Raw genomic sequence first — 24,826 nt, forward strand, 5'->3', positions numbered from 1 at the left:
GCAAATGGGCCATTGGCACTTAATGCAGTTACCTAAATTTTCAGTTATCGAATCACTTTAGAAACATGTAAATATCTAACACTGGGATATTGGTTAATGAATTATATATCCATAAACAGCCTTGAGAAAGATCATATTCTGGAAGACCATATAATGGCATGAGAGATTCTCAGTGTATTGCTAAGTGATAAAATCAGTTACAAATCAATGTACGGATCATGTGGTTTGTATATGTGTTACATTCATAACTTGTATGTTAGGGAAAATATGTAAGGATATGGGTCAAAATATTCAGCGATTATTTCTGGGCGGTGTGATTATCGGTGATTTTTGTTTTCTTCTCTTTGCATCTCAGAAATTTCCACAGTATATACATCTATTATTTTAATAATTAAACTAGTAAGTAGTAAGTATTAATTTTTAAATTACCTCGGAGGACGTGTGATAAAATTCACATTGATTGGGGAATACCTAGCCATTTCCAGTCAAACAAGAAAATTAAAAGTAGTAACCAGTGTCAGAAAATGGAAATTTATTGAGTTGCCTCCTTTTGCTTTACATTAGGGAACTTCCACCTTTAATTTCCAGAACCCATTGTCTTACAATTTCCTGTTTCAAGGACTGATCATATTTGTATAGCTCTTAGATTCAGAGTCAAGAAAGAATTCAAGTTCTAAACCGGGCAGACACGTGCTGTTGAATTCTGTTGAATTCTGCTTTTGAATTCTGCTGTTGAATTCTTACCCGCCGGGAATGGCAATGGTGAGTCTCTTCAGATGTGGAAGAGACCCTTAGAAATCATCATGCACACCCACTTTCTGTTGTCACAGACAGGAGGATGCAGTCACATGTTAGAGAAGTTATGTTAGTTCCCCAAGATAGCAAGTGGACAGTCTAGAGCTCAGTGCTACTTTCCTTCTTGCCTGGTTAATGACCTTCACAAGGCACCACTAAATTTGATGGGAGAAAAGCTCCAGAATCTCCCCCAAATGCTTTAAGTGGCTTCGTAAGAGGCTGTAACCAAATAAAATCAACCAAGGATTTTGAAAGCCTGTGACGTGCGTGGCGCCATGATGCCATTTGGAGGCAAAGGTAGACTGGAGAGTGTATTACCTTAAAATGTTAATCCAGACAAAGCTGACTGCGGCTCGCGTTTAGTCTCCCCATTATTTTCTGTATTTTTGACTAGAAAGAGGTTGACTTCAACATCGGCAGTGCATCCAGCAAACTGTTTTTAGGCCCATTCCAACAGAAATGCCAGTTTTTAAAAATACTCAGGAAATTGGCACAGTCTCTTTTCTAGTTGAGTGATATTTATTTCCTCAAAAGCAATCTGTTCTATGGCTTTAGGCAAGAAGAAGAAATGCTTTCAAGAGGTAAAGTGCACGGGGAAAGAGCCGTGCCATCACGCATTTCCTTTGGCAAACCCTACACCCTGTCACAACTCGTGTTTTCCACTCCCCAGCTCTCCAGAAAAGTAAAGAGAAAAATCAAGGTACTTCTCAAAACACAGGCACAGACTTGATGGTCGGTCTGGAATGATCTGAACCACAATCTTAGCCCTTTTATTTCCCATCTCATCCCATATTTCCTTTGCATCCCTAGGGTCTGGGAGAGCATGTGAGAAGATCACCAGTTTATTGACCATCTAATTTCAGGACTTATTGTAGTGCTGTCCCTGTTTCATTGTTCCTGGGCTTTTTTTTTTTTTTATGAGATGTACCTCTCAATAAGTCTTAAAGATCAGAGGGACAGCATCTACGATAATACCAATCCTATTGAGATGCACAGACTCAGGGAAGTTTTGACCCAGGAGAGATCTTACAAGTATTATGCCCTCTCCCTGCCCATCCCATGTTTTAATTTAATGATAAAAAGGTGTTGTTGTTGTTGTTGTTGTTTCCCCCTAACAGTAATTAGTTGGAATGTCAGATAAATTCTGCAAGTTTCGGGTTTTTGTAATTACAAGCGTTCAGACACAACTTCAGTGACAACACGTATTTGGCAAATCTTGTAGAGGTGGGTTACTCTTCTTTTAGTGATTTACCAGTCCGTTTCTCAGGAATTGTCTCCACCTGCCATCCCACGCTTTTCTAGGATAGTTTATGTGACCCGAGCACCCTAAAGTTATCCATTTCTCTGTCCTTAGCTCTTTGCCACCATGAAGTGTGCCAAGCAATGTCATACTACAAAGCGGTGATAAAATTAAAACAAATATTCACAGAATTCTTAATGCCGTGTACGGGACCATGAGACCACTTGTCTCGAAGGACCAGATTAAGGAGAGAAATTAGCACACAAAGTCTTGTAAGACTAATCGAGACTCGGTCTTTGATCTGAGAGCATTGCTTGTGTGCTGTGAAGAATCCTAGCAGCATATCATCAGAGTTCTCCTTTCTTGGAATAGCACTGGCTCACGGCCCCCTGGACCCTCAGGAGTTACAGCCCATGCGAGCAGGTACACCCTGACCTAAGGAACCGTGGGGGCTGAGATTATCTGAAAAGAGGTTGTATAAATCTATGCATCTGAACTCCATCTTCTCCCTGGAGAAGGCTGTATTTTGTTGCAAGCAAAGAAGAGTAAAAACATGACACGGGCGGACCTTCCACCCCGTGTGTTCCTTAAAGACTAGTTTGAGATCTTTTCCTTTCTGAATGGCCAGCATGTGGCGTTGCACGGTACAAGGACAAGAGTTTGTGAAATGAAGGGATAGGAAATTAAAACTAGGAAGAACTAATTTCTAATCTGTTGAAGGGCTTTTTTTTTTTCAGTTTGGGACCCCCCTCCCTCCAAAAAATAAAAACAACAACAACAAAAAAAAAAAAAACCCACAACTATTATCTGTTTAATCCTCCCAGTACTGACCATGTTTTTCAGATGAGGATCCTGAGCTCTAATGGAGGTTTACTAACTTGCCCCACATCTCAGAAGAGGAGTGTGCCCTTCAAGTCCCTTCTTGCCCTCTGTAGTACCCCCTCTGCCACCCTCCTGTGTGTAATCCGTGTCTCCACGCCTCTCTGAAGTTGGCAGGAGCAGGGCCGTAAAAGAGCGCAGCCAGTGTCCTTCTCAGGACTAACGCTCCTCAAAAACAATGCCCTGTAGTCCCCAAACCTCCACCGACGTGTCTGGTCCCCTCTCCTTCCTCTGGACAATCCTGCTTCCATAACTCGGTATCACAAACTGTGTGTGTTACTATTTAGAGCAGGGAGAAGAACCTATCCCTTCAGACCATTAAAAGGTGGGAGACTATGGCAAGGTTAGGGATGGAACGGAAATGAGGAACAGCAAAGAAATAAACTAATATGTGAAACTTTGCCCCTAGAACTAGGTTGAAATTAACGCAGATGGAAAATGTAACTTGATTTTTCTTAGTCATTGGAAGTTGTTGGGTCTTTGGGCTTTTGAAACAGAAATTAAAACTTAAATTGGACTTTTTGCCCCTTCGATACAGCATTTGTGACTCTAAGGAATGTTATAATCGATGCCAGCTCATCAGCACCATGTTAACAAAGCACTTTCTCTGAAACTATCCGTGGCGCCTTCTCTCTCGTGTTCAATAAAGAACAGGCAACAAGAGAGCTGGTTTCTCAGAGGAATTCCTTTAACCTTTCGGAAACAAAATATTTCATGCTAATTCCTGCTTAATTGGAGGGAAGTCATTTCTTTAAAATCATTGAATATGAGTTTGAAGTCTGTTCCATCCCTGACCTCTTTAATTCAATCAAGGTCACCCCATAAACTTGCCCAAACAGCTCTATTTCTCAATTAGAAAAAAAGGGGTAGAGCTGTTTAAAAGCATTTAGCATTTGATTAATAGTGCTTAACTGGGGCTTCCGCACTTGCAGAGGGTTTTTAAGGAGTTGCTAGTAAGAATGAAACATTGCTACCTGAGAAATTACACTCATCAAAAACCAAAAACAAATCATTTTAATGAGCAAAGCAAAAACTGCTCTTTTTTTTTTTTTTGTGGGAATGTGAGAAAGATTATCACACTCAGTACATAGAAGGTTTTAATATCTGAACAACTCTCTCCCAGAGAAAAATTGCTATAATTTAGCCATCTAGACAGTTTTTAAAATCCGTGCACTTTTCCCTGCCCAAGGACTCGGGGAAGATGAATGTGGGGTTTGTTGAAGCAGGCTTTTGTAGCACTCAAGCTCTGGGGGTGAAAGCAGGAATGAGAAGATGTGTCCCGTTGAAGAATGTGAACTAGAGCCATCTTAAGGGAGGGGAAATCAAGGGTTCTGAAAATATGGTTTTGGAGGGCTTCCTTCCACATTTCCTTCCTTCCTATTCTCTGGGCCTAAGGAAGGCCAGGTTCACCCTGACACTCATTTGATGAGGGGGGGTCGCATTTAGAGACACTGAACATAATAAAGAAATAACTTTGAGCCAGATGAAGTTAAGAGGCCTCTGGAAGTAGCTGAGTTTTGTTTCTGGAGTGGCTTGGCAAACCATGTGTCTCTTCCAAGCCCCAGCCTTCTCGATAGTAACGTGAGGCTCATCCTAAGAGAGTTTACTTGAGGTTGTAAGAAATGACCAAGGTGGGGCGCCTGGGTGGCGCAGTCGGTTAAGCGTCCGACTTCAGCCAGGTCACGATCTCGCGGTCCGTGAGTTCGAGCCCCGCGTTGGGCTCTGGGCTGATGGCTCAGAGCCTGGAGCCTGTTTCCGATTCTGTGTCTCCCTCTGTCTCTGCCCCTCCCCCGTTCATGCTCTGTCTCTCTCTATCCCAAAAATAAATAAACGTTGAAAAAAAAATTAAAAAAAAAAAAAAGAAAAAAAAAAGAAATGACCAAGGAAGGGGCTCCATGGCACTTTGCAAATACCTGGGACTATGGCAACGTGGAAGACTGATACCGGTGAGCAGTGACAGAAGGCGTAGATGAGTGATTCACAGCCCTGGCTCCGCGTGAGAAAGAGCTGGGAAGCTTTCCTGGCAACGGCTGGGAGTTAATGCCCACTCACGTGAGTTATAAAATAGTCCTCAGGTATTTCTGCCGCACAAAGGCTTGAAAACCACTGGTACATGACGTGGGGACTGATGTCCGTCAATAATAGGTAGAAAGAACGGGGCGAAGAAACAGGTTGAGGTAAGGTAATAAAGGATGAGAAGAAAATGAACATGAAGTAAAAGGTGGGGCACCAGGGCAGCTCTGTCGGTTAAGTGTCCGACACTCGGTTTCAGCTCTGGCCATGATCTCACAGTTTGTGAGTTTGAACCCCAAGTCGGGCGCTGGGCTGACAGCGCGGAGCCTGCTTGGGATTTCTTTCTGTCCCTCTCTCTGCCCCTCCCTGGCTTGCTCGCTCTCTCGCTCTCTCTCTCTCTCTCTCAAACAATAAATAAGCATAACAAATTTTAAAGTAAGGAAATGAAGTAAAAGATAAAAATGTTTAGGGGAAAGGAAGTGACTGACGTGGCAAATCACCAAGGACCAGAGAAAGAAGAAATGAAAGGGAGCTAGTTTCTTGGTTTAAGTATGGCATGCATGACACAGGTGGAGAACCCTGCCATAGCTGCGTGAGGAACATGTGAAGCATCCTCTGGATAATCGGAAAAGGGTTGTTTGGGAGGAAAGAAAAAAAAAAAATGAGGGTAGTCTGATGCAGAAAAACGTGGGGAAGGCCAAGTACAGAGTCTCTGCTTTTCTCAGACTCTAGGAGAATAGCCAGGAACTGTTTTCTCATCCGTCAGTGGTTAGAGACAAGCAGGGATGGGCCCCCTCTCCTCAGTAAGAAGCTGGTGTCAGGACCCCTGGCCAAGGGTCGTTAGTTCCCACCGGGCACAGAGGTTGGGCTGGGCCTCTCCGGGGCGCAAGCCACGGACCTGCTACAGCAGGCACTTTCTCCAGAAATATGGCTGCAAAGAAAACTAATACGCGACAACATCCAGTAGATCAGAAAAATGTGTTTTGGAGACACTGCCTGGAGGATTTATGAAAGCATTCAGTCACAATATCATCACGGGAGAGGCAGTAAGTAGCGTTCAGAGAGAAACAGGTGGATAGATTGATGAAATGCGAGAAGGCAAGGCGGATGGCGGAGAGGCCTCAGCGGCCATGTTGGAGGGTAAAAGCTGGAGATGAGAAGGTCCTTTTAAGAACAGAAAAGCTGCTAGAAAAGGCTGAGAGAAAGCAGGTGTCAAAAAAAAATGACGAAAGAAATGTGAGACTGGAAGAAAGTTACGAAGGAATGGGGATCCGGTCCCTACAGGCCAGGGAAGCGGTTCTAAAACTTTGGCATGCATTCAGCCCACCCTGGATGGTTGTTGAAAGGCACATCCTCAGACCCCATTCCAGACCCTCAGATTCAGAGGGTCTGGAATGGGATAGCTCCAAGAATTCCCATTTAAGATACCAAAGTGGAACAAATGAGGGCTGCGGGTGGAGGAAACTTGGAGGAATACTGGCCTCAGTTATTCATACCAGTGTCATTTTACTGTGGTTACGTACTTAGAGACAACAGGAATTCTTTCTGCCCTAACGTCAGGCACAAATACGTGCACATCAATCAGTCTCCACACTGGTGACCAGGAGAGTGGAGAGGGTGAGACTTCACGGGCAGCCCAAGCACAGTCCCCACCCACCACTTCCCCCCCGCCACTCCCCACCCCCCCAAAAAAGCTTGAGAGCAAAGTCTTGGTTCTCTCTTAGTAGACTGGATAGTTAACATTTATATAAAGCACAAAAACTGAGGGGAGAAAAGCATTTTCTGTGCAACATCTCTTTGTTGCCCCAAGTATGTGATGTGCTAAGATTAAAAAACAAAACAAAACAAAACAAAACTGTGGGAAAAGTTGCTATTCCTTGCAAAAGATGGTGCCTCCATCTGAGAATGTTGAGGTTCGGGCTGAGCTTCTCTTCACATTTCCGAGTGTGGATGTGTTTTATGTGGTGGAAACCACCAGTTCAAGAGTGTGTGTGTGTGTGTGTGTGTGTGTGTGTCTGGGGAGGTGTTAGTAGGAGCAGGAAATCCCCACTTCTTGAGGGGAAGGTGTCTTGAAGAAAATGAGAAATGACCAAGGAATCCGCAAGTTAGTGGGGGAAGGAGGTGAGGTCCTTACGCCGCAGGCAGGTGAGGAAATGAGAAATGAGACGAGGAATTCCTTCAGGGGAGAGGTTGTGTTTCAGGCTTCTCTGGTTGGACAAGACCAACCACTACGTAGGGTGCAGCGGCCCAGAGCTAAAAGCCAGTGGTGCAGAGCTGTACCCAAGGGGGGCGCTCTGTGTGCGAGGGTGGCGGCCAAGGCCGGGGGAGGCGTTCCCACGCCCCCGAAACCTGTGTCCTTGTGAGATTTATCTTGGTCTGAGTCTGACTGCTCTGAAAAGGAATCTCTAAAGCCTTCAGAAGGTAGAAAAGAGGTAGTCCTGAATCTTGGAGGTCAACATTGAAAATGAAAAAGAAAACTGACATCTGATCAAAAAAAGTAAAGGGGGGCGGGGGGGAGAGCTGGAGTTGAGGGGAGAAATGCCCCTCTTGGTAGCCCTGCTGCCTGGGTTTGGGGCTCCAACAACCCAACCCCCTCTCCCCTCCTTCCCCCGCATCCTGCCCTGGCAGTCTGGCCACCTTCTCCCGGAGACTGCTGGGTCTTGATCTGTGCTCGCCTGAGGCCTCGAAAGGCGTCCCTCATCCCCACCCAGCATCCTTCAACAGTACTTTAAATTGCAGGCTTATCCTGCTGTTGAAAGGAGTGGGCAAGCCTCTCCCCTCATTTTGCCCTGGGGACGATGGGGGGAGCTGGGGGCGGTATCAGAGGAGAATAAGGTCGGTGGCAAAGCAGGAAGGCATGATGTGAATTCTCCGTGGTGTCTGCACCCCGCAACACCTTGTGGCCGCTGCTCCGGGGCGCAGACCCCTTGGTGAGGGTGAGCTGTGTGGAAGGGGAGACAGACGGGGGTGGTTTTTTCCTGAGTCGCCAGCTGTGGGTTGTGCCTCCAGACTCGCATTTAAGCCATTATAATAACAGGATCTAGCTTACCTGCACTCTCCAAATTACCCTTATTCCACCGGCCTCACACAAAGATGGAAATAGACACCGCATTGTGCTTCTGTTTAGCTCTCCCTAATAATAGCTAATGTGCAGGCTATAATGCACACTGCAAATATAAAATGTTATGTCAATGCTAAGTTGTAATAATAATAATCCTGCAAAAATGTAGCAGAAGGAATTTCCGTGAGCAATTTGAGGAAGATTGCTGCTTCCGTGGTGATACAGGTGTGACTGAGAAACAGATCGATTACAGTTTGTTGGGACCGTAGGAGGCTGTCTAGCAGGAGCCTGGCCGGGCAGTGGGGCCATGATGCCCTTCAGCTCTGTGTCTGGACACTGGGAGGCACTGACATGGCAGCAGCCCAAGGACCCCAGACCTTCCTTCCCCTGGTCAGCTGAGGGCAGGCCCGGGCCTTGTCTTGGGCTTTCCTTGGCCTGTTCAGAGGACATCTTGGGGACGGGACTCGGTGGGAAGAGAGGTTTTTCCATCGCCTTTACTGTAACTGAAGGCACATGACAGAGCAACCACACAGGTGAGGTCAGAGGGTTGGGGGAGGGGGAGGCATATATATATTATATATATATAATATATATATATATTATATATATATAATATATATAATATATTATATATATAATATATAAATATATATTATATATATAATATATATAATATATAATATATAATAATATATATTTTTATATTTACATTATATATATAAATATATATTTTATAAATATATATATTTTATATATAAAATATTTTATAAATATATATTATAATATATATTATATTTATAATACATTTATATATATAATATATTTATATTTTATAATATGTATTTATATATTATATATAATATATTTATATATATTATATATAATATGTATTATATATTATATATAATATATACTTATATATATTATATATAATATGTATTTATATATTATATATATAATTTTAAAATAAATATATATATATTTTAATGTTTATTTATTCTTGAGAGCGAGGCAGAGCGTGAGTGGAGGAGGGGCAGAGAGAGAGAGGGAGACACAGAATCTGAAGCAGGCTCCAGGCTCCGAGCTGTCAGCACACAGCCTGACGTGGGGCTCGAACTCACGGACCGCGAGATCATGACCTGAGCTGAAGTCAGACACCCAAAAACCAACTGAGCCACCCAGGCACCCCTGGACACAGCTGTCCCAATGGAGCTTTATTAACCAACTGCGGCTCAGGAGCTCGGCAGTTCATGACTATCAGTGTGGCCGTTTCAGAGGAAAGAGACACGGGGGCAGAAGGAGGATCCCTAAGTGGTCTGAGTCAGGCGTCAAGACTGTCCAAAGGGGGCCAGACGGGTCCTTCCCTCTGGATCATTCCCAAGATTCTCCTGCAGAAGAGACTTGTGTGTCTGTGTTAAAATAGGGCCTCAAGCAGAACGCTCCCCAAACAGTGCCACAAGTGGAAGCCGTTTTCTGTTTTAGCAACAAATTTGCCACTCTCGTGGTGTCCTTGGTTCCTTCCCTCTCTGGCTGCAGCACTTACCTGCGCCCAGGCTACCCCAATGGCATTATGTCGAGGACGGGAGGTAAACTGGGTGGAAAGCCTGCGCCTCCAACCCCTGCGTCTCTCAAACCCAGGTCCATCACCTGTAGAATAGAAGCTGCGATCATACTCTATCGTGTTTTTGGACGCTGCAAGGAGATCGTGCAAGTCACATGCCTCGCACAGTGCCTGGCATGTTAGAAATTGTTAGCTGTTACCACCACTATTCCTATTGCTGGTTTTTATTTGGGGGAAATGGGGAAGGGTGGACTCTCGCCCTCACTCCGAAAGGAGGCGCTCAGAGCATTGGGATGTGGCCGGGGCAGGACTGCCCTCAAAGGTGCAGGGCATGGAGCTTCCTCCAGAAGGATTTGTTCAAACAAGCCAACCGTAGCCCCAATTCAGGAACCAGGTGACAGAACGAGCGATGGTCTGAGCAGCATTTCTCAGAGCTCGCGGCCCCGTCAGCACCACCGCCACCTGAGAACCTGGACGGAGGCCGTTACTGGGGGAAATACTGGCTTACAGGAACACCAGCTATTTTATAAATAAGGCCCACATTTTCAGGGGCTTCCCAGCGACAAGAAAAAGCTTATTCTTTTTTTTTTTTTCATTTTTGTATGCATTTGTTTATCTGGAGAGAGCGCGTGCGCATACGTGGAGGGGAAGCAGGGAGAGAGGGAAAGAGAGAATCCCTAGCAGGCTCCACACCATCAGCACAGAGCCCAGCGCGGGGCTGGAACTTACAAACTGTGAGATCGTGACCTGAGCTGAGATCGAGAGTCGGACGCTTAACCGACTGACCACCCGGGCGCCCTCGAAAAGTTTATTCTTGAGCACAGAAGAGTCCCTAAGCAGACACTGTCGGTCTCCGGGCACCTTTCCTGTGTATGGTGAGTCAGAGACCCAGGCCCATTCCAGCAGCGGGAAGAGACATTATTCAGAAGACACCCCTCGCTCCCTCATGCCCCGCTGGTGAGCACCAGCCTCTGGGACAGTCACCTGTCAGGAGCAACGCTGCACTGAGCAAAGAAAAGCATGAGTTTGGGTGCACCGCATGCTGTCTCTGCCACAGAAGGGCAACCCCCCTCCCCACCCCCCCCCACCCCCAGCCAGGCAGCCTGCAAGGAGAGGCTTGGGGAGAGGCAGATGGGGCCTGGCCAGTAGCTAAGTCACTAGCCCAGGGGGGCTGGAAGGTGACCGATATCGTGGGGGTGTCTCCCACGATGATATGGACCTGTCCATATCATCCCGTGTTCTGACTCTGTCAGCACAGCCGCCCGTCTGGGCAGTAGCTGATGCATCCTTGAGAAGGGCTTCTTGTGTGGGGGAAAGAAACACAAAGTTCAGCAGCACTCTCCTGGCATCCCACGTCTGCATCTGGCAGAGAGGAGGGAGAATGTTAAACGCGGAGTTCCCCAAAGACACAAAGATGAACAGTTCTTGAGACATCCAGATATTGTTAGGAATAATATGTTAAAGTGTTTTATTAATTTAGTCACATCTTGCCTGAGCAGGAAAAAAGATATTAACATACTGTCAGCTTACCGGGACATAACCCAAAATAACTTACATTCTTCATATAGGGCTAATTATTTTTCTGAGGCCGGCTCCGGCTGGTAAGAGAGAGATTTCAAGGCTTTCCCCAGATTATTTACTTAAAGAAGTTAAGCCTGCCACTCTCTGTTCCCATGGAAACACAGTAAGTAATACAGGAGACAGGAAGAGGTCACTTTGGCCATAATTAATATAAAGAATAATGGTTTGTATGGAATCTCGTAAAGGGTAAAGCAAGCTGCTGTAATCCCTTTAAACCTCCTTTTCAGCGGTACAATTTAATCTTTGGATCAATTTTCCGCCACTGACGTCACTTTGGTAATTTTAGTAGTCTAGTGCTAATTTTTGAAATGTAATTTAATCTTGCTTGGCAAAGTTTTTCTTCTGTTGCTGTTTCATTTTTGATCCAATCAGAAAATCGCGGGAACAATTTTTCTAGGGTCGGAACAACTGCACTGCCCTTCCCCTTTGGATGCCCCATCTTCTCAATAATCTGGTTGGTTGTGAGTGAATTACTGATAATCCAGAGGCACCACTGGATTCAGGTGCCACTAGAATCACCAAAGGAAGATTTCATTGGATTCAGAAGAGTAGTTTACATTTGAAGGCTCATTGTATTCTTTTTGTGTTAATTATTGCAAATGGGTAATCCACAGGTGGTGGCTCTTAGCTAAATATTCCATTTATCGGAACATAGTACACTCCTCAGGGAATCTTACAAAAAGACACACACTGTAGGTTATTTTTAATCCTTACGCTTATTTGAATAGTGAATCTGTTATGCAGTCTCTCAAGGGTAAATTTTATCATGGAAGCTTAATTACACATTTTTCAAGACTGTTTCATTTAATACAGTGTCCTGGAAAGAGCTAAAGAGTAAAGACAAAGGGAGAGCAATGAAAGAATGGAACTTGGTCAAGTTTCTGAATTTTTAATATCCTGAAAAAATGATATTAAGCTAGGAATTATCAGGACTTTGTTTCTTTCCGGGCTCAAGGAACATAATGTTCCCAGAAGCCTCATGTGAGGGGTGCATTCAGGGCTGCCCATGACACTTAACAATGTTTACAAACAGGTGGCCTGAAGTTAAGTGGAGTCAATATACAATTTCTCACCCTGTAGAAATAACCACTTTGCTGCCACATGAGTAACCATTTTTTTTTGCAACTATCAAGCTTGAAATCATTTAATCAGGAATGTAAATTAGTTATATGCCTCAGTTATAAAAACGTTGATGGGATTGGCTATGGTATTGATTTGGGGTGGAGGGAGGAGAGTTACAGCTGCTTTTTAAAAAAAATTATATATATATACATACACATATACATATATACGTATATATATATACATATACATATACATATATATGTATATATACATACATACATATATGTACATACATATATATGTATATATATGTATACGTATACGTATATGTATATGTATATGTATATGTATATGTATATGTATATGTATATAATGATATCACATTCCTATTCCAGAAATGCAAACAGCATTGTCTCTTCCTTGGCAAGAATAGTGGCCACTCGGCTCAGCCAAGAATAACTGTCAGCACTGCCGTTACACAGGCTTCTAAGAGAGCCCGTGAAATAATGGATGGGGCACTCTCCTATATGTATTTATGTTCAGATAATTTATTTAAATAATGTTGCTGGCACATGCTTTATAACTGCTTGCATTTTGCTACACAGATTTCAGCGTATCTTGCAGACTATGCAATTCATTTGGAAAATGTAATTTCCATCCCTGCATACTAATCGATTTCTTCACAAACACCTGCTATCAGTTATGATAATAAAAATGCCACTCTAAATTGAAAAAGGGCCAAATAGAGCTTCCTAAGGAAATGACTTAAGTGTCTTTGAATGCTACTAAATGTAGTAATGTGCTTATGTGGTGCCAACATTTTTTTCATCATTTGCATTTTCTGTAATTTTGCCCTATTACAGCATCCCTCTCAAATGATGCCTCATAACCATTTCCTTGTGGATTGGTAAACTGAGTTGTCAGGAGTTGGTGTCATGGGGTGTGGACGAGATCTGGAGTTGGGCAGTGTGATGTTAGAAAACACTAGCTCATGCTCCTGGCTACACCCTGGGTCGTTTCCGATTTTATGAGTAAGTCCCCGGAAACTGTAAAATTGGCTGCTCCTTGGTTTTGCACACACATAGACACCAAATAAAATTTCCTTCATTCATTCCCTGCAGCCTCTAGTTCATTCCACACACCAGTGCCAAACTAATCTTACTAAATCACCAATTCCGTTGTGTCCTTCCGCTGCCCGGGCACCTGGCATGGTTCTCCATCAGCTGCCCCACTGAATCTCACTCTCTAGCCTGACTTCTGAGTTCCATCCCCTCTCATCCTGTGACACAGCCCGCCTTTCCCTCACTGCCTCCAGACCGACATGTGCCTTTTTGGTCAAGCTTCCCTCCTTCCTGCCCCAAGTGGTCTCCCTTAAATTCTCTTCCCTGAACTTTTGCTTATGCTCTTGCCCTGTCCAGACTCAGACATCCTTCCCCAGTTCTCGAGACTTCGAGGCCCTCTTTTATCATTCTGGTCCGCATCTTCCTTTCTCTTCTCTGAGCCCCAACAGGATGAATTCCCTCGACACTAAGTTGCTCATTTATTGGTTCATTCAACGAGCATTCATCAAATGCCTACTATATGCCAGCCGTCAGGCTGTTCTCTCTTCCCTTGAACGTATTTGTTTCTTTTCAAATGTATCAGTTTCTCTGATCTTCTAAGCTGCCTGAGAGAAGACATATTCTGGCTCCTCCTTCTGTGATCCAGGATGCCCAGGCAGGCCTGGGCACAGAGTATGTATGCAGTAACTGCGTGTTGACTAATTGATCCCTAATGGTTTGAGGTAGGGAATTTTCTGGTTAATTGCATGTTCTATTTGATTAGTATTTCCATGTGTACTATACATAATCATTTTGCAAAGCAGAATACTATAAACCACTCAACTATAAAACTATTATTAACATAATTTGAGGTTTGATATTTGAGGAGAGAATTCACTGGGGTCTCAGAGCACTTCTGTAAAGATCTATTATCTGCATACTGTAATGTGAAGGTAGAACATCCAGGAGGCTGACCCCCAGTGGTCTCTGATTGGCACTGGTTGGGGGAGGGGGTGGAAATGAGCACCTACTGAGAACCTGCCGGCCAATAGGCCTCACGTCATGCCCTTACAAACCGGAAGTCACGTCTTTGAAGAAGTTTCTGATAAGTTTTGAAATCTCTCCTTCTCTTTTCTCTTGCTTACAAGAGTAGAGAATGCATTTTCTGTGGGAGGGGGAAGAAAGTGTGGGCAACTGGTGGGAGAGTGGAGGGGGAGAGAATTCGCGAGGGGGTTCAAACGGTCTGATGAGAACTAAACACATCTGGACGGCCAAAAAGCCCAGCGACTTGAGGACTAGGTTTGAAGACTGTTTACGATACTTCCTTTGTGGGGCGAGACAAGTTCTCTAGCTTCTCTGTGCCTCGTTTTTGTCCTCTGTAAAGAATGGGATTAAGAGCAGCCTAACCGACATTCTAGGCCTGAGGGGGGATGAAGTGATGAATCCGTGCGAATCGTCGGGTCCGGTGTCTCTCACGTGCTGGGTGCTCCGCCGGCCGTTAGTATCAGGGGAGAGACCCCAGCCGGGAAGCTGGAAACCATCCCGTGTTGCTTTGTGCCACCCACTCTTCTGTTTTCAGTCTCTGCCGTTTCTGTTAACGGTCTCGGTTTCTGGGTAGGATGGAGACGTGAATAAGATCCGAATCCACACATGGAGAGTTTTCGGTTTCGGGAAGGAGGGTCACGGCCTTGCAGGGAAGCAGGGTTTTAATCTGCTGGTGAAACATACGGAGCCAGCCTACCGTCCTGATGAGGGGGCGAGCAATCCGTGCGATTTGTCCCAGCGGCCGAGCGGGGAGGAATGACGTCCGTGTCGATCCCTCTGTCCCCTGGGATGTGGCTGCAGGCCTCAACCTGTGGAAAGGCTGATTCGGTGAAAGAAAGTGGCCCCCGTGCTGTCCCCACCTAGCAGCACGTTCCCGCTTGCGGGAGGGTGCCTCGGACTGGGGGAGAGGCCGAGAGGCCAGCACTGGGGAGGAGTTACTCCTGGGCCCACAAGAAGCATGCCTCCATCAGACAGGACAAATGGAATCGATCAAAATTCCCAAAGAAGTGATGCTCACCAGCCGGGAATCAAAGAGCCCCGGGGCCAGGCATTTGGGGTTTGTTTCTGAGCTGGTGTGAACGGTAAGAATTTGGGTGAGAGACGCCCCATCCCGCGAAAGCCCCCCCTCCCCCCGCCCCGGTCTAAGCCCCGCCCCCGTCACCGGAAGGTGCCGGACCTGAACTTGTCCTGTGTGTTTGCCTTCCAGCCCTGGCTGCTCAGGCCTATGCTCTGAAAGAGGAGAACGACAGTCTGCGCTGGCAGCTGGACGCCTACAGGAACGAAGTGGAGCTGCTGAAACAGGAGAAAGAGCAGCTTTTCCGAACGGAGGACAACGTCACTAAGGACCAGCAGCTCCAGTTCCTGCAACAGACCATGCAGGGCATGCAGCAGGTACCTGGGCCCAGACTTTTCTTTTTTTTCCGCGAGGGCAAGGGGTGCGTGCGTTCCGCGGACGTGAGACGGGAGCCGTTCGCCGGGAAGGGTGAAGGAGAAGAAAGGACAAGCGCCAAGCTAGCAAGGAAAGGAAAGTGCCGGTGACTGCAGAAGGGCAGAGTCTGCAGAAAAAAATCAGGCTAGAGAAGAACACCCGCGAGGCAGGAAGCTAAGGAAGAGAATCTAGGAGGTCGAAAGGTTTGTAGGGGGAGGTGAGCCGCGTGGAAAATGGCCAGAAAATCCTCGTGGATCACGATGCAAGGGTTTTAGCATCTGAGGACATTTCTTTACGGTTATTTATTTATTTTGAAAGAGCGAGAGCATGCACGCCTGTAGATGAGCGGGAGAGGGGCAGAGAGAGAGAGAGAGCGAGAGGATTCCAGCAGGCTCGGTGCTGTCCGTGCAGAGCCCCACGCGGCGCTCGAACTCAGGAACCGTGAGGTCATGACCTGCATGGAAATCAAGACTTGGACCCTTAACCGTCTGGGCCACCCAGGCGCCCCACCACCTGAGAACTTTTAAGTTAAAAGCTCGCCAACAGATTTCCAAAAGCATGGTGAGCTTGTTTTCAAGCTCGGTGTACCTGTAAACTCTGGGTTGGTTTCACTTCTTTTGGATCATCCTTAGGGTCTAGTCAGGTTTCATGAACACACTGTACATACTTAAGACACGTTTGTTGCTGGAAAAGATGAAGTTCCAGAATGGGGGGTACGGGCAACTTCAAAAACAGGCTGGTATCTATGCCTTTGTGAAGGGTGCCAGACCTCAGCCTCATGCACTGAAGTTAAAGATGTGTCTGCGGGAACTGTCAGGAAGAGACAGGAGCTGTGGGGCATTGGAGGAAGGAGAAGGAACTTGCACTGCTGGGATGAGGGCTTGAGGGGAGGGGAGGCCTCAGCAGTCGGGAAATAGAACCAAAGACTCATAGCCGGATTGATATCTGAAAGCATCACTTAACGGCGTTTGAGCCTTCGAGTGACCTTGTAACGATACAGCGTGAATCGTCATCACACACGGTATTTTATATCACCCCTCTGAACGTACAAACCTAACCACTCTTTTCTGGGGGAAGAAAAAAATGTGTTTTTATTTAAACAAGGGGAATGGAAATAGAATGATGGGAAACTAAAATGTCGAGTAAGTAGAATATTGTTTTAATGCCCCTATCCATATGGACTGCTCTCCAAGCTCAGGAGCATGGATTGCCTACAAAAGTGTCTTAATGATTAGAGGTAACTGCTACAGAAACATTAGCCAAGCAGGGAAAAATAATTGAGAGGAAAGGATTATAAAAAAAAAAAAAAAAAAAAAAAAGATGTACAGATTGGGATAGAAGCAAGTTAATGAGCAACTCACAGAAATTATGTCTTAAATATCTCCTGCCATTTTAAAGCGATTTTTGAGTCTTGGCTTTGAGTCCTAACTGGTTGGTGTTCACAGTGTGTGTTAGACAAATCAGTGCGATTCAGAGGTCAGAGCCAGCCAGGAAAATGTCATTACAGTTGCCGCTCAGGTCCCCGCACTTGGAAATTGGTGTAACAGCTGCTGTGCGAGGCTCCCGGGGTTGTCCATATGCCCCAACATGGGCTGTGTGTCGGCGCCCCTGCCGGGAGGAGAGTCTGTCTGTCAATTTCCCCAAAGACCATGAGGCCAGACCTAGGCCACAGTTACCATCTCATGCCTCATGCAATGGGCCCACTTTTCCTCCAGTAAAGATTACCCCCGTTGCTTGAAAAGTTGATGGAATTGGGGACGCCTAGGTGGCACAGTCGGTTAAGTGTCCAACTTCGGCCCAGGTCATGATCTCATGGTCCATGGGTTCAAGTCCCGCATCAGGCTCTGTTCTGACAGCTCAGACCCTGGAGACTGCTTCTGATCCTCTCTCTCTCTCTCTCTCTCTCTCTCTATCTATCTTTCTCTCTGCCTCTTTCCCACTCATGCTCTCTCTCTCAAAAATAAATAAACATTAAAATTTTTTTTTAAGTTGATGGAACAGTTAAGGCAATCAGAGATTCAAATATGAAGGAAATCTGAGGAGGTAAGGGTGAGCTCGGCTGTCGGGGAGAAGGATGCCTGGGAGTCAGTATCAGGGACTGCGAAGCTGCAGCCCCTTGAGAGAGGTATTTGGTTATTGTGGCTTCTCATACATTTGTAGAATTTCCTTGTCAGTAGGAAATGTACTTTAAAATAGTTTTGTTTTGTGGGATTTGGTTTTGGTTTTGGTACGATTTGCTTTAAACAGCAGAAATTTTTTTTTTTAATGTTTTTTTTCAACGTTTATTTATTTTTGGGACAGAGAGAGACAGAGCATGAACGGGGGAGGGGCAGAGAGAGAGGGAGACACAGAATCAGAAACAGGCTCCAGGCTCTGAGCCATCAGCCCAGAGCCTGACGCGGGGCTTGAACTCACGGACCGCGAGATCGTGACCTGGCCGAAGTCGGACGCTTAACCGACTGCGCCACCCAGGCGCCCCAGCAGAAAATTTTTTTAATTTTTTAATGTTTATTGAGAGAGAGAGAGAGAACAAGTGGGGGAGGGGAAGAAAGAGGGGGAGAGAAAGAGAGAATCCCAAGCAGGCTTTGTACTGTCAGCACCAAGCCCAACGTGGGGCTTGAACTCACGAACACAAGAACACGATCTAGGCTGAGCCCAGGAGTTGGATGCTTAACCGACTGAGCCACCCAGATGCCCCAAATAGCAGAAATGTATTGTTTCTTGGTTCTAGAGGTTAGAAGTGCAAGATCAAGGTGTCAGCAGGGGAGGTTCCTTCTGAGGGCTGTGAGGGAGAACCTGTTCCAGAACTTCCCCAAACTTCTGGTGGTTTCCCTACAATCCTTGGTGTTCCATGCCTTGTAGAAGCATCACCCTAATCTCTGCCTTTATCTTCACATAGCATCCTCCCTGTGTGTATCAGTGTCCAAATTTCTGCTTTTGATAATGATACAATTTGTATAGGACTGAGGGGCCCATGCTATTCCACTATGACCTCATCTTACCGAATCATACCTCTAATGACTCTGTTTCCAAATACCATTTTCTGAGGTACAGGGGGCTAAGATTTCAACATACAAATTTTGAATGGAAACAATTCAATCATTAATAGACACATGGTAGCTATATTATATATATATATATATATATATATATATATGTATATACACACACATACACATATACATACATATATACATACCCATGTGTATATATATATATATATATATATATGTACGCATATATGTATACATGTGTGTGTGTGTGTGTGTATATATATATATATATATATATATATATATATATATATACATATATATATTTTAAGTAGGCTTCACACCCAGGCGGAGCCCAACGTGGGGCTTGAACTCATGACCCTGAGATCAAGACCTGAGCTGAGATCGAGTCAGTTGCTTAACCAACTGAGCCACCCCGGCGCCCCTAGATAAATATGTATTTGTTGAATGTAAGAGTAATGGACAAGAGTACAGGGACAAGAACTACCATGGAACCTGTGGGGAACTCTGGATCATTCGGGATTCTTGGACCATAAATAGCAAGGCAGACGGTGGGAGCTGACATCCTACAAGTATTCATAGCTCTTCCTAGCACATGGGAAGCGCTCACTCAGTGGCAGTGGCTATGACTTTAATTTTCAGTGGTTATTAGGTAGATGTGTGGCAGTCTCTGTAGCAACATGTCTTTAATACAGCGTTCCAAAATATGTGTGCTCCTTAAGAGTCAACCTCTACCTTAATATCATTTTGCATAAGTTACCACAACTTGCTAATTTGAGCCCTACCGCAAAGAATTCTGCTGATTTTAAAATTTACTCAGTCTGCCCCCTCTCCACTTTATTAATTAGAAAATCATGATCTCACGGGCAAGTCAACAGCTAAAGGAGAGGTTAGCCTCCCACATGCCGTTGTGTTAGTGGTTGATCTACGGGAAATTATTTCTGTAACAAACAGAAGAAAATAAAGTCTTAACAGCCTCAGACCTAGCATACCATTTTTAGAAATGCCCTCAAGTTTAGCGAAGCAGTTTTACCCTTTCTTCTTTTAATCCCTTAAAGATATTTTCACCAACATTATAGTTTCTCTTACGTTCATGAAGAAAACATCATGGGCAGGGGTCCTAAGGCTGAAAACCCTTGGGTGACTTTGGTTGTTTCTGAGTCTACCCCTACATTACGTGTGAGTCATGATTTAATATTAGAGACTTCACACAAAAGGAAATAATAGTTTGTATCCATGGCAACACCGTACCCTTTACCTGATCTTAAGCTGGCAGTGAAGTTACCTTGTCTCTGCCATAAGAGTAGTGAGCTGGTTGGCTTTCATTTGTACTTTTAAGTATACAAGGAAAGAAGGTACCTATCGCAAACTCTCATTTATCTTCCAGTTATCCCTGAATTTATCGAGGCAAAATTTACATACAATAAAAATACTGTCTTTAGGGCTACAGTTCTATGAGTTTTGACAAATCGATAGATACACTCATGTAACCAAGACCACAATCAATATAGGATTGTCCTGTCACCCTCCAGAAATTCCTTTGCGTTTCTTTTTAGTCAACCCAACTCCGAGCAACCACAGATCTTTTTTTTCTACCCGTCAGAGTTTTGCATTTTCCAGAGTGTCATATAAGTGGAATTACATAGAATGCAACCGTTGAGTCTGGCTTCTTTCAGTTAGCGTAATGAATTTGAGATTCCTCCCTGTTGCTGTATATATCAAGAGTTCATTCCTCTTTATGCTGGATAGTATCCCAATGTAAGGAAGAGCTATAATTTGTTCATTTGGTCACCAGCTAATGGACATTTGGATGGTTTCCTCTTTGGGGCTAATACGAACAAATGTGCTGGCAACATTCACTTACAGACTTTTTGTTGGGACGTAAGTTTTCATTTCAGTTGGGTAAAAACCTAGGTAGGACTAGGATTGCTAGTTCATATGGTAAGTGTGTTTAACTAAGAAACTGCTGGGATGTTGCCCAAAGTGTCTATACCATCATGCATTCCCATGGGATGCAGGAGAATTCCAGTTGTTTCGTGTCCTTGTCAGTCAGCACGTGATATGATCAGCCTGTTTTGTTTCACTTGTCTTTTTTTAGCCACTATATAGTAAGTGTAGAATGTCATCTCATTCTGGTTTTAATCACACTTGAATTTAAACAATACTTGTATTTTCATTCATGAGGATAGGTCAATATGTCGTAATTTTAAATAACCAATTTAAAAATCAATTCCTTTCGAAGCCTTGTGTAAATCATATTGACAGGACTGCTAAATATTCACATAACAACAGGATCCCATTATAAGCTGCTGATCGTAAAACTGTGTGTGACTGATGATGATTATGTCAGAAGGGTCCCTCGTAAATACTTTGAGCCAATGCTTTTTAATAGTGTTAGCAAATGTCATCTGAAGACCAACTGCCTTTAGGCCAGTAAACCATTGGCCCACGTAGAGCAGTGGCTTTCTAACAGTCTTGGCTTGACATTAGTAAAGACCAAGGCTGGCTGTCTTGACAACTTTGAGCAAGACAGGACAGAATTTGGGATAAGAGGAATATCGTGATCAACAGCATCTTAGAAATTAAGTAACAAGCGTTTTCCCCCCTGGGCTTAAAAGGGAACATATGTATGGTTTTTCCGTATCTGTCTTACAAAACCTCACCAATCTAGACCAATTTTACAGAAGGAGACAGACAAATATAATACTGCTATTTCCCTAAAACATACAGCAACCCCAGCTAGTTTTGCCAAAGGTTGATCGAGAGTTGGTCTTTGGGATAGATATTAAGAAAGAAATGAAAGTGTGTTGAAATGACATCAGCGAGTGCGTCTGACCACTTAAGCATCTCTTCTGAAATCTTCTCTAAAACTGTTCAATTGCTTAGTAAGTACTTTTTAGAAGAGATAATGAAAAGTGTGTGCTTATTTTCTCTCCCAAGTTCACGTGCAGTGAAGTGTCACGTGTTCCTGTCAAAGCCAGGATGATCATCACGGCAGCAGGATTATGCCGTAGGTGGTGTTTCTGACCATCAGAAATTTCAGGGAAAGACAGGCGAAGTGAGCTGTATCCAGGAAAATTTTTAGAGGCTTTAAAAAAATTTTTTTCTGGAAAATAAAAACCCTGCCCCTTAAAAATTATAAGAATCCTCGAAAGCCCATCAGGCCCATTGCTTCCAGTGAACTTCAGACGGTGTTTCTGTGAACAACTTGGGAGAGGTTCTATAGGTAAAGGACACAGACAGATGTAGCAGGACTTTGCAACAGGAGTTTCTCTGTTTCCTTGATAATTTTCCACCTTTGTTTTGTTTTTATTTTCTTTCTGAAATGCCCACCAGTCAGATAATGGACCTTCCTAGGCTCATGCTATGTGTGTATTATCGTTCTTCTCATGTTATCTGTTTAAACCGTGTCTTTTATCCTTTCCTCTGAAGTTTCTATTTGATCATCAGGTTATTTTATTTCCAAATGTTCTTTCTCTTCTTCGATTACTGTCTTTTCATGCAATTTTTTTTTTTTTTTTTTTTTTTTTTTGGTTTCAGTATCTTCTCAGATCTCTTTGAGAATACTAATTAGAATGCTTAAAATTCTTTTTGTTCCTGAGTCATTTCTATTTATTCCAGGATTGGATGTTTGCTTTTGTGTCTCAATCTGTCTCTTGGCTGCTACAGGTTTCTTTTCGCGGGGCGGTGTGGTGTTCGCTGGGGTGCTTCTCTCTGGGAGGGAAGGGATTACTTCCCCAGGAGCTATGGGGGCGGGTCTGCTGGCTGCTGTGTCCAGCTCTCCTCCGCTCTCCTCCCAGGCCAAGTCTCCTCCCACACAGTGGTGCACTCACTGCTCACCACCAGGCTTCACTTTTGGGATAGTTGGGGATCCCACAGATTCCAGAATCTCCCATACATGAGAATTCCCTGGAACTCCCCGTCCCATTCTCTTTGCTCTTTTAAGTTTATTCACTGACAACCATCTTAATTGAGTTTCTGGAGGAAGAAAACCCAAAGAGCAGATAAACATGTACTGTGGCTGACATCTTGAACAAGAACGTGTTTCAGGGGCTTTTAACTTTAATCCAGTCCTCGAATGAATTCTTGATTAACATGTGGGCCAGTGAAGGAGGCAGGAGAAGAGTGTTGCAAATGATTCTGGCTGTCCAGAAATCCATAGGGAAAGGAAGGACAGCAAGCACATTGTATAGACGTCTAAGAGGAAAGGAGGACATGGGGACTGAAGGCAGCATGTTTTAGAGTAAAGACAGCTGCTTCAGGATTGGGAGGCAGATGCACAAATTAGAAGGGTTTTAGGGTGAAGGAAAGGAAGGCATGTAGTCAGGAGAAGGCAACATGAAGAGGCTGAAATCTGTAATAATGCTAGAGAAATGGTTAACTTTTTGTCCACTCTGCTTTGGTTGTTTGCCCTAGAAGAGTAAAAGAGGCAGGGAATTGCGGGGGGTGGGGGGGGGATGCTAATGGTGTGAAGGGGGCAAGCCTCAGCTCAAATGGATGTGCACAGAGTAGAGGAATAAAAGCTGTTCCAGGTGGAAGGTGGGAAGGATGTGCAGAGGTCATGGAAGACACAGTGGGGAGAACAGTTCTTCTAATGTAGTTACAAAAAATAAGGAAAATGACACAAACACATAGAAGAATAAGAAAATGGAAAAAGACATTTTTCTAAAGGAAGAAATTCAACATTCTTATAAATGACAAATTACATTTTAAGAGCTTTTGTGAAATATTTAGGTAAATGAACTAAGGATCGATTAGTTTGGAATTTAAGTTGCAATGTATTGTGAGGAATTCCTTCTAAGTAGGGTTCATGAACCTCAAAAATGACAGTTAGAAGGAAGAAATCACACGTACATCACGATCTGGTTGTGTACTCATTCCGGAAGAAGCACATAACAACATTATCATAATATCTTTAATATATGAAGCATCAGTACAGAAAATAATTCAGTATCACTGGACAGGGCAAGAAAATCGCATTATTAAAAAAAAAAAAAAGAAAAAAGAAAATCCCATTATTACAGTGTAGAGAAAGAGGCTTTCTTTTAGACTTTCATGTGTAATTAGTAAAACCTTTAATCTTGAAAAGTTCAAAAAATATGTGTGTGCATAAGTACACACACACACACACACACACACACACACACACACACACATCTGGAATCTATACAAGGTAAGGGCAGCAGAGACACAGCCTGTGTTTATTTGATTCTATTTCAACTTCCTAAATGACGTTTTTTTTTCTTTCTGAATAGAAAACAATTCATAAGACATGGCCCACATTCATATTAAAAGTCTTTCACCTCTGACTAGAATAAGAAAACTTAGGGGCACCTGGGTGACTCAGTTGGTTCAGCGTCCAACTTCAGCTCAGATTTTGTGCTGACAGCCCAGAGCCTGGAGCCTGCTTCAGATTCTGTGTCTCCCTCTCTCTCTACCTCTCCCCGGCTCGTGCTCTGACTCTCTCAAAAATAAATAAACATTGGGGTGCCTGGGTGGCTCAGTTGGTTAAACATCTGACTTTGGCTCAGGTCATGATCTCACGGTTCATGGGTTCGAGCCCCACATTGGGCTCTGTGCTGTCAGCCCAGAGCCTGGAATCTGCTTCAGATTCTGAGTCTCCCTCTCTCGCTCTGCCTCTCCCCTGCTCGTGCTCTGACTCTCTCTCTCAAAAATAAATAAACATTGGGGTGCCTGGGTGGCTCAGTTGGTTAAACATCTGACTTTGGCTCAGGTCATGATCTCACGGTTCATGGGTTCGAGCCCCACATTGGGCTCTGTGCTGTCAGCCCAGAGCCTGGAGTCTGCTTCAGATTCTGAGTCTCCCTCTCACTCTGCCCCTCCCCTGCTCATGCTCTGTCTCTGTCTCTCGGACTCTCTCTCTCTCAAAAATAAGTAAAGCATTAAAAAAAAAAAAGAATAAACTTATGAAACATACACATCTCTCAGATGATGTGGCTTTACAAAGTTTTGAGGACCGGACATGATGGCTCACCACAGCCATATTTGGGGTCCATTATTGTCTTCCTTTCTTTTTGCTTAACTATCCCAGAGTTTATAGTTTCATTTTGTACCCATTCCTCAGCCAGGTACCTTGGGGTGAT

General features: G+C 44.3%; 1 protein-coding gene and 1 long non-coding RNA gene across 15 annotated transcripts in view; both read left to right on the forward strand.

Moving 5' to 3' along the window:
- The window catches only part of ENOX1 (ecto-NOX disulfide-thiol exchanger 1), a 557,584-nt gene that overhangs the window by 447,460 nt on the left and 85,298 nt on the right, over positions 1 to 24,826 (forward strand). For all 14 annotated transcript variants that reach the window (XM_045477335.1, XM_045477409.1, XM_045477389.1 and 11 more), the window contains one exon: positions 15,487 to 15,671. In XM_045477335.1, coding sequence (XP_045333291.1) covers positions 15,487 to 15,671 — 185 coding nt within the window. The remainder of the gene's footprint in view (positions 1 to 15,486; positions 15,672 to 24,826) is intronic.
- LOC123597935 lies at positions 4,362 to 6,807 on the forward strand. The gene is made up of 2 exons (XR_006712313.1): positions 4,362 to 4,545; positions 4,799 to 6,807. It is a non-coding gene; the product is annotated as an uncharacterized LOC123597935 (long non-coding RNA).

This window comes from Leopardus geoffroyi, chromosome A1, assembly GCF_018350155.1.
Source record: "Leopardus geoffroyi isolate Oge1 chromosome A1, O.geoffroyi_Oge1_pat1.0, whole genome shotgun sequence".
In the NCBI taxonomy this organism is placed as follows: Eukaryota; Metazoa; Chordata; class Mammalia; order Carnivora; family Felidae; genus Leopardus; species Leopardus geoffroyi.